This window comes from Equus quagga, chromosome 5, assembly GCF_021613505.1.
Source record: "Equus quagga isolate Etosha38 chromosome 5, UCLA_HA_Equagga_1.0, whole genome shotgun sequence".
Lineage (NCBI taxonomy): Eukaryota > Metazoa > Chordata > Mammalia > Perissodactyla > Equidae > Equus > Equus quagga.
In genome coordinates, this window is record NC_060271.1 from 77,112,146 (window position 1) to 77,126,432 (window position 14,287).

General features: G+C 49.6%; 1 protein-coding gene across 6 annotated transcripts in view; it reads left to right on the forward strand.

Annotated features, from left to right (window-relative positions):
* The window catches only part of SLC4A5 (solute carrier family 4 member 5), a 116,062-nt gene that overhangs the window by 83,097 nt on the left and 18,678 nt on the right, over positions 1-14,287 (forward strand). For all 6 annotated transcript variants that reach the window (XR_006888580.1, XM_046660727.1, XM_046660728.1 and 3 more), the window contains 6 exons: positions 1,280-1,454; positions 3,255-3,388; positions 4,082-4,353; positions 8,611-8,669; positions 11,224-11,424; positions 12,968-13,081. Coding sequence is in view for 5 of the 6 variants with exons in the window: in XM_046660727.1 (XP_046516683.1) it covers positions 1,280-1,454; positions 3,255-3,388; positions 4,082-4,353; positions 8,611-8,669; positions 11,224-11,424; positions 12,968-13,081 (955 nt within the window). In the remaining variant the exon portion in view is untranslated. The remainder of the gene's footprint in view (positions 1-1,279; positions 1,455-3,254; positions 3,389-4,081; positions 4,354-8,610; positions 8,670-11,223; positions 11,425-12,967; positions 13,082-14,287) is intronic.

The following is a 14,287-nucleotide window of genomic DNA, read 5'->3' on the forward strand; positions in this document are numbered from 1 at the left end:
GTGGTGGCCGCCAATCCTTGGTGCTCCATGGCATGCAGCTGCATCAGCTGATCTCTGCCTCTGTCATCATATGACTCCCTCCTGTGTCTCTGTTTTCATGGAGCGTTTTCCTCTTTTTATAAGGACACCAGTCATATTGGATCAGGGCCCACCCCAGCGACTTCATTTAACTTGATTACACTTGCAAAGACCTTATTGCCAAATATAGTCACATTCACAGGTACTGGGGGTTAGGATTTTGATATATCTTTTTGGGGAACACAATTCAATCCATAACACTACCCTTTGGATTTTTTTCTTAACCTTATGTTACCTATTTTAAAACTATTTATTTTATTTTTTTAGATAACAAGAGAAGAAATTTCTGGCTTGGGTTTCTTTGCTAGCTCTTGGACTAACTCAGGTTGACCTGAATTTAGGAAAGGACATGGCCCTACAAAGCTGTGTGTAAATCATGACTTTGAGAATGGAGTCATGGTTTATATGCCTTTGGCTTTATGCCAGCCACAGGTTCTCAAGTTGGGTTGACTTTCCCAACCCCATCCACACCCCCACCCTCCACACAGGAGACATTTGGCAATGTCCAGAGACATTTTTGTGTGTTACAACTGAAGGGGAGATGCTAATGGCGTCTAGTGGATAGAGGTGAGGGATGCTGCTCAACATCCTATAATGCACAGGACAGCCCCCACAACAAAGTGTTATCCAGTCCAAAACTTCATTAGCTCTGAGGTTGGGAAATCCTGTGCATGCTAAGCATTGTGTTAGGAGCTATGGTAATAGCGTCCTCAATAAACACTGTCCCTAAGCATCAAGGCAGCGGGACTCAGTTGTTCCAGAGAGCAAAGAATCTGCTCAGTTCTTTGGTTCAGAACCTGCCCTTGATGAATCTGTGTTATAATCTGGGCTGTCTCTATCTTGTGAAGTTGGACACATTTGCTGCTAATCAGGGACGTGAGGAGGACGGCCATCTGTGGACCTCAGGATTTCCATTCCCCGTGGAATGTTAGGTCTCCCCCAGGACATATGCCCATCAGACCGTCCCTCTCCCATCCAGCTGTCTATGACCACCCTTCCCAGTGCGGACAGCACCGACCACCAACTATTAGTCCTGTGAGAGTTCTTCCTTGGTCTTAAATGGTCTGGTGGAAAGTCTCTGTTCCCATCTATCCCTGGTCAAGTTCCCTCCCTCGCCCCAGGCTCTGCAGACTCCTGTAAATAGCCCTGCCCCTGCACTGGTGTCTGGTGAGAAAGCAGCTCCTGGGCCTGTCTCAAGCAGGTTCTTCGGTGGCCTGCTTCTGGATGTCAAGAGGAAGCTGCCCTGGTTCCTAAGTGACTTCTATGACGGCTTCCATATTCAGTCCATCTCTGCCATCCTATTCATCTACCTCGGCTGCATCACCAACGCGATCACCTTTGGTGGGCTTCTGGGGGATGCCACTGACAATTATCAGGTGTGTGCGAGCTCGGGCTATAAGTGCAAACCTCAGTAAAATCTGCTGCTACCAGTTAGTGGCAAGGAGCGCCCTCTGGTAATCCCCAAACCAAGGTTTGGATTTCATCCACCGACCAGTTCAGACCATCAGTTTTCTTTACCCTTCAAAAAAATAATAAGCCAACATTATTAAAAAGATCTGAAGTTAAATCATGTTAATAAATACCAAACTTAAGGATGATGTAAATAGATCAAACTTTTAAGGGGAATCATCTACTTTGTTATTTGATACTGTTCCCACTGATGTTTGAATGGATTTAATCAGCACAATTTATTGAAGTGAAAATTGTGGCCTTCTCCCTACACTATTTTTTTTTAACCCAGCTTTAATTCTTAACTTGGAGTTAAGACAGATGTAGAAAGATGGTAAGCTGTTTCCATGACAACAACACAGGCCTCCCTGGGGTAAACATCAGCTCAGCAGAGACACTAGCCCAAGACCCAGGCAAGGGTCTTTGCTGGTGAGGGCCTTCAGGGTAGAACCATTGAAAAGCTCGGAGCACCAATGTGAAGACTCACTTTCCCAGATAAACTGAGATGAAGGCCTGTCTCCATCCCACACCACTCTCCTGAGCTGCAGGTCTAATATCTAGCTGCCTTCTGGGCTTGACCACATGGCTGACCCTCGGGAACCCCACTCACAGGGCCAACGTTGCATGCATTACCTTCCCTCTAGACCTGCTGCTCCCCGGCCCTTCCCCAGCATAGTGGGTGACACCATGGTTCACCCAGCTGCCCAGACATCATCCTTGACTCATAAATCCCGCTTTCCCACGTGGCCCTTTCTCAGATTCCTGTTCTCCTCAACCATTCTGCGTTGTTTTCCATCAATCCTGATCATCTTCCAGTTCTTCAAAGCCATCCTCCCTTTCAGCTCCAGCCTTTGTATACACTGTTCCCTCTTCCTGAGACACTCTTTCTCATCACTCCACTTGCCCTTTTTTCCTGGTCAATTCCCTGCTCAAGTTTTGGGTCTCAGCTTCTACGTATCTGCTTCTTGAGAGGGCTTCCTCAGCACCCCTTCACTCCTCCTGTGTGCCCCTATGGCACCCTGAACTTAGTGCAGTTTATCACACTCCTTGGCAGTGTTTCTCAACAAGGGACCATTTTGACCCCCCAGGAGACATTTGGCAACATCTAGAGACAGTTTTGGTTGTTCTAACCGGGAGAGGGATGCTACTGACATCTGGTGGGGAGAGGTCAGGAATGCACAGGACATCCCCCACAACAAAGAATTATCTAACCCGAAATGTCGATAGTGCTAAGGTTGAGACAGCCTGTTGGGAACTTGTCTGTATCTCCCACTGGACTGAAGATACATTATCTTGTTCACTGATCGGTCCTCACTATCTAGTACAATGCCTTGTACATAGTACAATTAGGCACTTAATGGATTTTGAATGAGTGAATGATCTGACCTCTAAAAGCACCTAAGAGATTTTTGAATGAATAAATGGGCTGTCCTCTGGGAGTAGAATGGCTTAGGAGAGGCATGTCCATTGGCAGGCCCATTTTCTAAGCCCTACAGTGCCAAAAGGAAGTCACAGGAGACCTTTATCCAAACAGAATTAGAAAGAGTGAATTTGCGATGATAGGGATTATGGAGTAGGAAATGGGGAGCAGAATTTTGGGAGGAAAGGGCCCAGAATAAAGGGCGAGCCCTGTGACTGGGGCCCTTGGGGAGATAACTGGCTTCTAGCCTGTGCTCAGAGACCTCTTCTCCTGCCTCTGTTGAGCTTCACACTCCTTGTGCCCCCAGGGAGTGATGGAGAGCTTCCTGGGCACTGCCATGGCCGGCTCCTTGTTCTGCCTCTTCTCGGGACAGCCTCTCATCATCCTCAGCAGCACAGGGCCCATCCTCATCTTCGAGAAGCTCCTCTTTGACTTCAGCAAGTAGGTGCACATTGGTGGCCCCCAGTGCCTGCTCCCACACCTGGGGCCAGAGCTGGGGCGGAGAACAGCCCCAATGGGGACGCAGGGGTGAGGTGGTAACAAAGCTGGCTTTACCTTGGGAAGGACTGCCAGGAGGTCCCTCCTGATTCCCTCCAGCTCCCTGCCTTTAAGCCATTTTAGTGCAGATTAGCACAGGGATAGGGATAAATCCAGGCAAGACAAGAGGAGACAACTCACACCACACTGCTCATGAGCAGTTTACGCCTTGGAACTCAGGGCAGTGTAGGAAAAGTCTCGCTGGAGGTCAGAAGGCTACAGCCTGACCCAGGCAGTTCTAGTCACCACTCTGGGCTCAGTTGCCTCATCTACAACGTGAGGTCATTTCTAAGGCCTGTTCCAGCTCTGTCATCCTGAAATTCCCTGCTTTTTGTTCACTCTGGGTGTTTGTTACCAAATGTGTGAGAACTGTGATGACTTAGCACCTTCCTCCTACCCCCATGAGATCCTTTCCCAGAATTCTCAAAGACCAGACATCCTCACCCAGGAACTGTCCCTGTCCTTAGTCCTCTCGCAGTTCCTAGGAGGGCATCTGTGCCACAAGAGGGGCAAATGAACCACTTAGGGTGGGTCTGGGGAGCTGAGCACAGCCAAGGGCCCTGGGCTGGAGGCCCCTCGCTTCCCTCTGCCTTCCAGAGGCAATGGCCTGGACTACATGGAGTTCCGCCTCTGGATTGGCCTACACTCAGCCATCCAGTGCCTTATCCTGGTGGCCACAGACGCCAGCTTTATCATCAAGTATATCACCCGCTTCACCGAGGAGGGCTTCTCCACCCTCATCAGCTTCATCTTCATCTACGATGCCATCAAGAAGATGATCGGTGCCTTCAAGTACTACCCCATCAACATGGACTTCAAGCCCGACTCCATCACCACCTACAAATGCGAGTGCGTCGCCCCGGATACAGGTGACCGGTAACCCTAGACGTGCCCTGGGCCCCCCGCCCGCCCTCCCCGCAGCTCTCTACTCAAATGCAAGAGAATGAGCTTTCCTGGGAGGAGCTGTTCAGCCAGGGGCTGACTGTCTGAAGGGAGCAAATGAAGGGTCTTGAACTCAGTTTTTGGAAGGAAACCAAGGAACAGTAGCTCCAATGAGGGTCACAATACCAGAACCCAGGGTTATAATCAGAAGGGAGCAGAGATACCCCATGAAGGGAAGAAGGCATGCTTTTCCTCAGTGTGGGGTAATGTGGAGCCCATACCTGTCAAGAATGCTGCCCAGGGTTTCCTGCTCCAGGCCAGAGGTAGACCAGATGGGGTCCAAGTCCCTCCCAGCTCCATGAATGCATGACACCATGAGCTCTCCCTGACACATCACTGCCAATGTGTTCCCATACACTGTAAGGTGAGACCACACCTACAGATGAGGACATGTCCAGGGTAGAGGGCTGGTCAGGGTTGGAAAGGGCCTGGCAATCATGTCATTTGAAGAACTGTTGGAAAATCTGAGGTTATTCAGCTTCTTAGAGAGGTATCAGAGAAGGACAGTCATGTCACAGGGAGTCATATTCACCCTGTGTAACTTCAGGATGCAGAACAAGACTGAGGAGCAGAAGCTCCAGGGAGCCAGATGCTGGCTGAATTCAGGGAAGAACTTCCAACAGTGGGAGCTGCCATCCTAAGAACTATTGGCCCCCTTGGGTGGTAGCAAGCTACTTAGCCACTACGTGGATGTCCATCTGCCAAGGGTGTTATAAAAAGGATCCCTGCACTGGGTGGGAGGCTGAATCAATCAACTGTGTGATAATTCTCAGTACCACTCCCGTGAAGTTCTTTTCTGCCCAAAAACTGTCACCTGTAAGTTAGGGCTTCCCATAGTCTGAACCCCTGGCCTCCTTCACAGTCATAATCGTGCCCCAAAGAGCCTTTAGTGGGATGTGCTCAGAGTGCCCAGGATGCTACAGAGCAGGGGCTGGAGACCCATTCATATATCTCTGAGCACCACCAGGCTGGATTCAAAGAGCAAACTGGGGTCCAGGGATGACCCAATGTCACACTGAACGTCAGTGTGCCTAGCTGTAAAAGAGGGACATCAACGCTGGCCCTGCCAGTCTCATGGAACTCTTGTGAAGTTTTCAAATTGGGATGGAGGAAATAAGTAGATACGGTGTTGTTCAGCCCTTTAATACATACTATCCATAAAAAATTGATCATAAGTCAATCAAAAATATTGGCTGCACAATGATTGTGCACCCCACTTTAGCCTAGGCCTTGTGGAAGATAAAGGTGTCCTGACCTTAGAGAGTGTGGTTTTGGTTGTACCCTCTCTTCCTCTGTCACTATACTGATTTTGTAATGAAGTTGAGACTTAATTTTTTTCTTTCACTTTTTCTATCACCAATTTTGAGTTATTCCATTAAAATCCAACAATAGGTGAAGTTGTCCTTTGTCCTGGGCCATGACATGTTGCTTGCACAGGGGATTGAGGAGACCCTACCTGCAGGCCCTTTTTGTTCTGCCCTAGAGCAAATTCTGCCTCTGTGGGCCCCATCAGGGCACTCCCATTTGCTGCTCATGTCCTCTGGACTGTGGATTCATCGCACTGAACACAAGTGTTCCTGCAAACATGGCTTTTGGAAGTACACGTCCTTGATCTCTTTCAGAAGTGGTCCAAGTTCTGGGGTCACATGGGGAGCTTCAGCCATTCTGAGCATCATCTGCCCACAGGAGAAATCAAACAGAGGGGTTCCCTAGGAACAGGGGATGTAGGAACATACAAGGTAGGATCTGAGGGCCCTCACAGAATCCACCTGCCTCCAAATAGCGCCCCCTCTGGCCTTTCCCAGGTGCCTGATGTCGCCTCATTCTTTTGGGCCATGCTGTTGCCATAGTTGTCCCTGGAAGCAGCATCAGCACCATCTGGGAACTTGTTAGAAATGCAAATTCTTGGGCCCCCCCCAAGACCTGGTGAATTAGAAACTCTAGGGTAGGGACAGCAATATGTTAACAAGCCTTCCAGGTGATTCTGATGCATGCTTAGGTTTGAGAACTACAGCTCTCTTGAACTATTAATTAGCAATACTGAGCCATAGATGTTCACTTTCTTCAGAGTAAAGGAGCCAGAACCAGGACAAGTTAGTTTTGATTAGCAGAATATGAAAGGGAAAGTTCTAGACCTTTAGGAGACTGGGGAAGGGGGAACTAACTGAGGAGGGTTTCTTTCACAGTCTATGGCCACTTGCTTGCTAATTGTTCCAATTTCCTGGTTTTACTGCAAAACCCAGTCTGACTGTGGCACACTACCACTCTTTGTCACTCTTCCTCATACGATCTTGTTTGGGGGCACACTCTTTTTAAATTTAATCTTGTTTCCATTGTAACTGATTTGTATTCTGTTTATGGATGCTGCACACACTGACTGGGCTGCTTTCAATCCCAAGTGAGTACCACTTTGTAAACACTAGAGTTTTAAAATATTTGATACTCAGACCCTCTCTGGAATTTTCCATGTTATATTTCTTCCTTCTTCATCTCAAAGTGGCTTTCAGATAAATCCTACAAAGTTCTTGATACAAAAGAATGGCTAAGCCTAAGCAGAAGACATCAAAGGAATGTCTGGTCTGACAACCTGGGGCCATAGGAAGGCGTGGGAACTCGCCAGGCTCAAGCGTTAGGTGGGAGTCCATGAGCGTTCACGTGGGTAGCCCCAAGTCAGCCTTCTTGCCCACCTTCTCTGCTCTGTTGTTAATTGTGTGTCATGTTCTCTTGGTCAGTGGTGGGAGTAGAGGGCAGCAGATGTCCTCGTTTCTAGTAAGTGAAGTTTTCTTCCTGATAATTGTAACAAACCTCTGGATTTGTAGAGCTTCTAGGAATATTCTGCCCTGGGTCAAGGCTGAATGCCTTAGCCACTCCCAGCTGCAACCGCCCCAGAAGCAGGCAACATAGAGGGGCCCTGTGATCCCATCTTCCCATGACAGCTTGTTGGAGGTCAAAGAAGCTTCAAGAATAGCCTCTTCTGCCCTCTAGGTCCCTAACCACAGCCACAGAAGTCAGTGGGGCCTGCAGTGCATTTCCAGTAAACTGGCTGCTGGGCCCCCCTCCTCCTCCCCCAGAACCGCTGCAGAGGAACACTTAGTCGGCCTTCACTCGGAGGGGGAAGGCGAGGAGGACCTGGCCCTTCTCCTGCACCCGTGCAGTGCTGCAGCAAGACGGCCCTCCAAGGCCTGCCTTTGTAATGAATGGCTGCACCCCCCAGGGAGGGGATTACAGTTCCTCTCAACTCTTCTTGTGGCCCCTGAAGGGAGCCCTCCTATTCTCCCCTTACGGTTAGGGACACTGAGGCTGGGGAAGGGGAGTGCCCGGACGAGGGATGTGGGGCAAACAGCTGAGAGCAGTGCCTTTGGCTTCCTGATTCTCCTTCAGGTCCTGGACCTGGGTTTAATCTTCCTTGGCTTGTATTCAAGGCGCAGATTGGAGAAGATAAACAAGTCCTTACAGGCCCAGCTGACCTAAAAAAAAAAAAAGCAGATATGAAGGAGGCGGGAGAGAAGGGAAGCGTATGTGGAGAGGAGCGGAGCAGGGAAGGACGCTTGCTGTGTAGAGTTGGGAGGTGTATGGCTCTGGGCCAGCCTGCCTGCTATGGAGCATGACTCCCCCAAGTATGAGCTGTGTGACCTTGGGCAATGGGCAGGTTACTTAACCTCTCTGGGCCTCAGTTACCTCATCTTTAAAATGGGGAGACTTCTTGGGGATGTAGGAACTTAGCAAGATGATGTGTCTAAAGGTTTTGCTTAGTGCATAGCATAGAGTAAGTTCTTTGAAAATGTTTTTTAAGTCATAGAGCACAGACGTGGGTCCAGTGACTGGTAGGGATTCACAAGGCACATTATCCACCAACTTGTGTTGGCACTTTGTCTTGGCAGCAGATTCCGCACTTCATTTTTTAAAGCCAGCCCTTGAGCATCAGACAGGAGCTGTCCTAGCTGGGCCCAGCTGGTCTGTCAGAGCTGTGGCACGGGCTCCCTCCACCACCCCTGCCCTCACTGGGCAAAGTGAGGAGAGTGAAGAGGGGCGGGGGTGCGATGAGCTGCCCTCACAATGGAAGCCAGTCCTTGGCTCAAAGGAACAGGAGGGAGATGGGAAAGGGTGGGGGCCCAGGAGAGGGGGTCGCAGGCTCCAGGCCCAGCAGCTGCTGACCCTTCCCCATGTCCTGTGCTCATCCACAGCAAATACAACTGTGTTCAATGCTTCAGCCCTGCTGCCACCAAACACCAACTCTTCTCTGGTAAGTCCTTTCCTCTTACGTCAGTCATTTGAGAGCTGCCGTTTGTCGATAGAGAGGGAAAAGTTAGGAAACCGAGACCATCTTGTAACAACCCAGACTTGCAGAGGTCAACCCCAGCTGTCCTTCAGGGTCACCTGTGAAACTTTTTAAATGCATATCTTTCTTTTAAGTACAAACTGTCAAAATTCCATTTTAAAACGTGCCTCATTCCATTAGATCCATGTGCATAAATATCACACACACACACACACACACACACACACGAAGGGGCGGTAGAGGTTAGGAATAGTAAGCAGGGCTGCAAAAATGGAGCTGTACGTGAAGTTTCCCATCCATCTTTCTACCTCTTCCTGCAATTTCTACTTAGGATCCCAATTCCCACCCAGCCCCAGAAAGTTTATTAATGCTCCACCCGCCCTACCTGAATCTGATCTGTCCTTTGTGCTCTTGAGTCCCTGGCCCCCGGATCTTGTCTCTCTCCCAATAATGATGTGCAGTGGCCCACAAGAGGTGGTGCCCAGCCTGTGGCTCCAATGGTGGGAATCCAAAACCAGGCAAAGGGCAGCCCTGGAAGGCCTTGGGGGAGATGGTTGGACTTTCAGTGGCCCTGAGGTTGCTCCTTCAGTCACTCCTGCACAGGCAGCTGGCTGCTCAGTTGGCAAGTTAACCTAAGGTTTTTCAAATATCTGATTTTGACGGGGGGAGAATGGAATCAGTTGGTGGCTATGTCTGAATACTTATTGTATGAAAGGTGCTGTGCACACTGTGAGGGCTAAAAAGACGTAAGGAACAGACGTGGCCCCCTGCTCCAACTGGCCTGCAATAAGCTTGTGGAGACGAACCTGAGAAGTAATGGGATAGCACAAGCAGAGCATGCCATGTGTCAAATACCAGCCCAATGTGTCCTTCCAGCCCTGGAGGCAGGAGGCACCTGCAAGCTGGAGGTCAGGGAGAGCCTCATGGAGAAAGTGGAACACGATCTGGTCTTCAAGGTTGGAAAAGTTGGTTCTGTAGACAGAAGCACATTCCAGGCTGAGGGACCAGCAGAGACAGAGGGCACAGGGGGAAAAGCATAAAACCTGTTCCGAGGACGGTGCGGGGACCACCGGTCGAGACAGCGTGAGGATGGGGGATGGAACAGGGAAACCTCGAGAGATGGGCGAGGAGGGAGCCCAGACCAGAGACGGGCAGAGGCCTGCTACCCTGCAGGGGGCGTTTCTAATCGCTGCAGTGACTGAGGCATGCAGCTGACGTTCAGCACATGGCTGGGCCCCTCCATGCGGTTTTCTCTGACCCTGAGCTTTTTCATAGCTTGGCGGTCTCAGGGACCCAATAGGGTGAGAGCAAACACTGCAAGGCCTCTTGAGGCCTAGACTCAGAACCTGCTCAGAGCCACTTCCTCCCCATTCTCTTGGTCTAAGCAGGCCCAGGGCCAGCCCAGATTCAAAGGGGAGGAGAAATAGACTTCACCTTTTGATGGGAGGGGTCACATTGCCAAGGAGTGTGGACCCAGGAGGCCTGATTCACTGGGGACCATTATTCTATCATACTACCACCCTTCTCTTAATCCAAACATCCAGTGTAGCTAGTTGCAAGCATCTGTTTACTTCCTTATATAGGTTCCTGAACATTACATGTTAATTTTTTAAAATATACATTAAATTTTCTTATAAATTACTTATTTTATTCCTCCTTTTATATACTTAAAAACATATAGGTGAATACACACATATATATATGTACACACATATATATGCTTAGGAACATATATGTATGAATATATGTTATTATATATGTTATCATATATATTCATACAGTCATAAGCCACATAATGACATTTCAGTCAATGACAGACCCCATATATGACAGTGGTCCCATAGATTAGTACTATACAGCCTAGGTGTGTAGTGGGCTATACCATCCAGGTTTGTGTAAGTGCAGTCTATGATGTTTGCACAACAATGAAATCACCTAACAATGCATTTCTAAGAACATATCCCCATCAGAATGTTAAGCAACATACGACTGTATATATATAAAATTATGTGTGCCCTGGATTTTAGGCATCTGGGGCCCCAAAAGGGGCAATGACTGAAGTGACTGACCCAAGAGAGGTCTGACAAGGGTCGGGTGTGAGCCCCAATACGTGAAAGGGTGTGCATAAGGGAAGGAAGGGGAGGATAAACGTGAGGCACTCCAGGAAGGAGGTGCCAACAGTGGTTGACTGACTGAGCTGGGGGCCAGGCCTGCTGAGGGAGAGGGCATCCCAGCCTCTGCGCTGTTCTTCCTCACTAACCAAACAGTGCATCCTAGAACACAGTGAAGAACACTTGTCAGATCCTGTCTTCCCAGGGAGCCTCCTGCTTGTCATTCCTTGAAGCAGCCTGTCCCCAGGAACATCACTCTGTTGCTGGGCACTATCGTGGGGCAGGAGGGCTGGGGCCCCTCAGAGGGTGGGAGGGGGTTGTGGGCTGCCTGGAGACTGCAGAGGGGAGGACACTGCTGACCTGCCAGGAAGGTCCTGACCCTTTCTCTCCTGTGCTTGGTCTCCAAGTACAACCCCCTTAACCTCACAGCGCTGGACTGGTCCCTGCTGAGCAAGAAGGAGTGTCTGAACTACGGTGGGCGCCTGCTCGGGAACTCCTGCCAGTTCGTCCCAGACCTGGCTCTCATGTCTTTCATCCTTTTCTTCGGGACGTACTCCATGACCCTGACCCTGAAGAAGTTCAAATTCAGCCGCTATTTCCCTACCAAGGTAAGCTCATCCTGCAGGTAGGAGGGGACCTACAGGCAGACCATGCACGAGGTCTCCCCGAGAGGGTTCTGGCCTACTGACAGGATGGACACCATATCAGCGCTGGCTCACGATGGGTTTCAACTTACAAGCACAGACTTGGAGTCAGAGAGAACTGGGTTCCCGTGTTGTCAAGACAGGGGCCTCACCTGACGTGATGGAGAATGAGAGATATTGGCAAAAGTTAGTGGGAAGAGAGGTTTAATTATGTAACTTAAAAGTACAAAGGAAACCCAAAGAAGGAGTTTAAAAATAACTCTCAAAGATTAGGAATGAGGAAAGGGCAGGAGGGCTAGCACAAGCAGGCTAGATCCTTAACACATAATGCCTTAAATCAGTAAATCAAAATATAAGAAGTATCAGCATATTAGTTAATGACTTGCAGGAAACCACCAGAACAACTGACATCAAGCTGACACACGTGGGTGTATCAGGAAGCGGGGACTGGAGTGGGGAAAGGTGAGGTGGGGACTTAGCTTTTTACACGATGTGGGTTTCTAATTAATTATATATGTTATTTTATTAACAATTTTAAAGAGGGGTAGAGGGTACAGGGAATGAATTCAGTGTGCCATCACCTGCCCCTGTCCTTGCCAACTTCTCTCCTGCTGTTCTCTGGAAATTGCTGTCTCTGGAGAGATATGGAAAAGGTGGCAGAGTGGACGTCAGTGAGGAAGGGCAGTCAGAGGCCAGGGAGGTGAGATCCGAACCTGGAAACAGAGGAGCAAAAGCGAAGGACTCGTGGCAGGCCCGGTGGCACAGCAGTTAAGTTCACACGTTCCACTTTGGTCGCCTGGGGTTTGCCAGTTCAGATCCCGGGTGCGGACATGGCGCCACTCAGCAAGCCATGCTGTGGCAGGCGTCCCACATATAAAGTAGAGGAAGATGGGCACAGATGTTAGCTCAGGGCCAGTCTTCCTTAGCAAAAAGAGGAGGGTTGGCAGCAGATGTTAGCTCAGGTCTAATCTTCCTCAAAAAAAAAAAAAAGAGTGAAGGACTCTTAGTGGACAGAAGGTCTGAGAGTAGCTGGGAGTCCCCAGCAGAGTTGGGGGCCTCCCTCCCATCTCAGGTGGCAGTGCAACAATCTGTCACAGGTTTTTAGGAGCTCAGATTTCCTTCAACCCTTGCCCTTGCCACCCCTGATGGGTGACCTAGTTCAGTCTGTCATTCCAGAAAATATCTTCAGCAATGGCTACCACGCCACATGGATAATAACAATTCCCACTTTGGCCGTTATGTGCCAAGCCCTCTGACTGTGTCATAGCTCGCTGAAGCCTATGAGGTAGGTCTATCATTATCTCCATTTTACAGATCAGAAAACTGAGGCTCCAAGAGATGACATGCTTCCCAAAGGTCAGCCTTCTGGCAGGGCAGAGCCAGGATTTGAGTCTTGGTCTGCCGACTTCAGAGCCCAAGCTCTTAACACTTCTCCAATTTGCTGCCTGAGAACTGGGTCCGCCTTGAGGTGGCGGGGTATTTCACTCACTGGCTCACCTTTCTGCAGGTCCGGGCCCTGGTAGCTGACTTTTCCATTATCTTCTCCATCCTGCTGTTCTGTGGAATCGATGCCTGTTTCGGCCTGGCAACCCCCAAGCTGCACGTGCCCAGTGTCATCAAGGTTGGCTCCCGACCCCTGCTCTGGGCAGTTGCTCTGCCTGCCCACCAGCTGCCGATCCTTTCCCCTCTACACTGATCAAACTTTCATCTCCTCTCTGCTAAGCAACCATGTGGGTTCTCTGTGTATGCCCCGCCCTTCCTCTACACAGCCTCCCAGGGAGTGATCCTCCAACACGGTGGGTTGGGGACATATTCACAATGAAATCCTGCTGTGTAGTCATGGTGTAGGGAAGGTGCTGGAATGCACCCCCCAGCCCAGCTGAAGCCCCTTATTTCCACTTGAGGGTCTACAATTCCCTGACCCCTGGTGGTTTTCTAGTGGGGCCACCTGAGATCTGTTGAAAATGATCCCTTAGTACAGTGATTCTCAAAGTGGGGTCCCCAGACCAGCATCACATCATCTCTTGGGAACTTTTTAGAAATTCAATTTGTCAGTCCCACCCTGATCGACAGCATCAGAAATCTGGGGATGGGGCCCAGCCTCTCCAGGGGATTTTGGGGCCTGCTCAAGTGTGAGAACCATTGCTTCAGAAACTCCTCATTAGTCCAGAGCTGGTGCCATTTGCTGTAGCTGAGCTTGAGCCTGCTCCCTCACAAGGAGCACCAGCCATCTACCCTGCGCTGGGAGGTGCAGGGTCTAGAACTGACCCTCCTTGCCTTTGAGGTCTTGACCTTCACAATTTTATTTCAGGGTTCTCCTAAGTAGCTTAAACACATCTCAAAAACTCATGCTAACCTTGAAAATTAAAGTACCTATTTCTTTTTATTTTTTAAACAATGGGTTTCTTTTTTATTTTTTTGAGGAAGATTAGCCGTGAGCTAACGTCTGCTGCCAATCCTCCTCTTTTTGCTGAGGAAGACTGACCCTGAGCTAACATCCATGCCCATCTTCCTCTACTTTATTTGTGGAATGCCTATGACAGCATGGCTTGCCAAGCGGCACCATGTCCGCACCCGGGATCCGAACTGGCAAATCCCGGGCCACCGAAGCGGAACATGCACACCTAACTGCTGCACCACTGGGCCGGCCCCCCTATTTCTCTTAAATAAAACAAAAGATAAACTTCAGTCCAGCTCCTGCGTAGATAATCTCTATTCTCAGTATGCACGTCTGAATTGATGCCCAGCATCTCACAGACAGTTCTGTAACGCTCCCCAGACAGGTGACTCAGAGGAGAGGCAGAAGCGTCAGGCACTGGCCCATCAA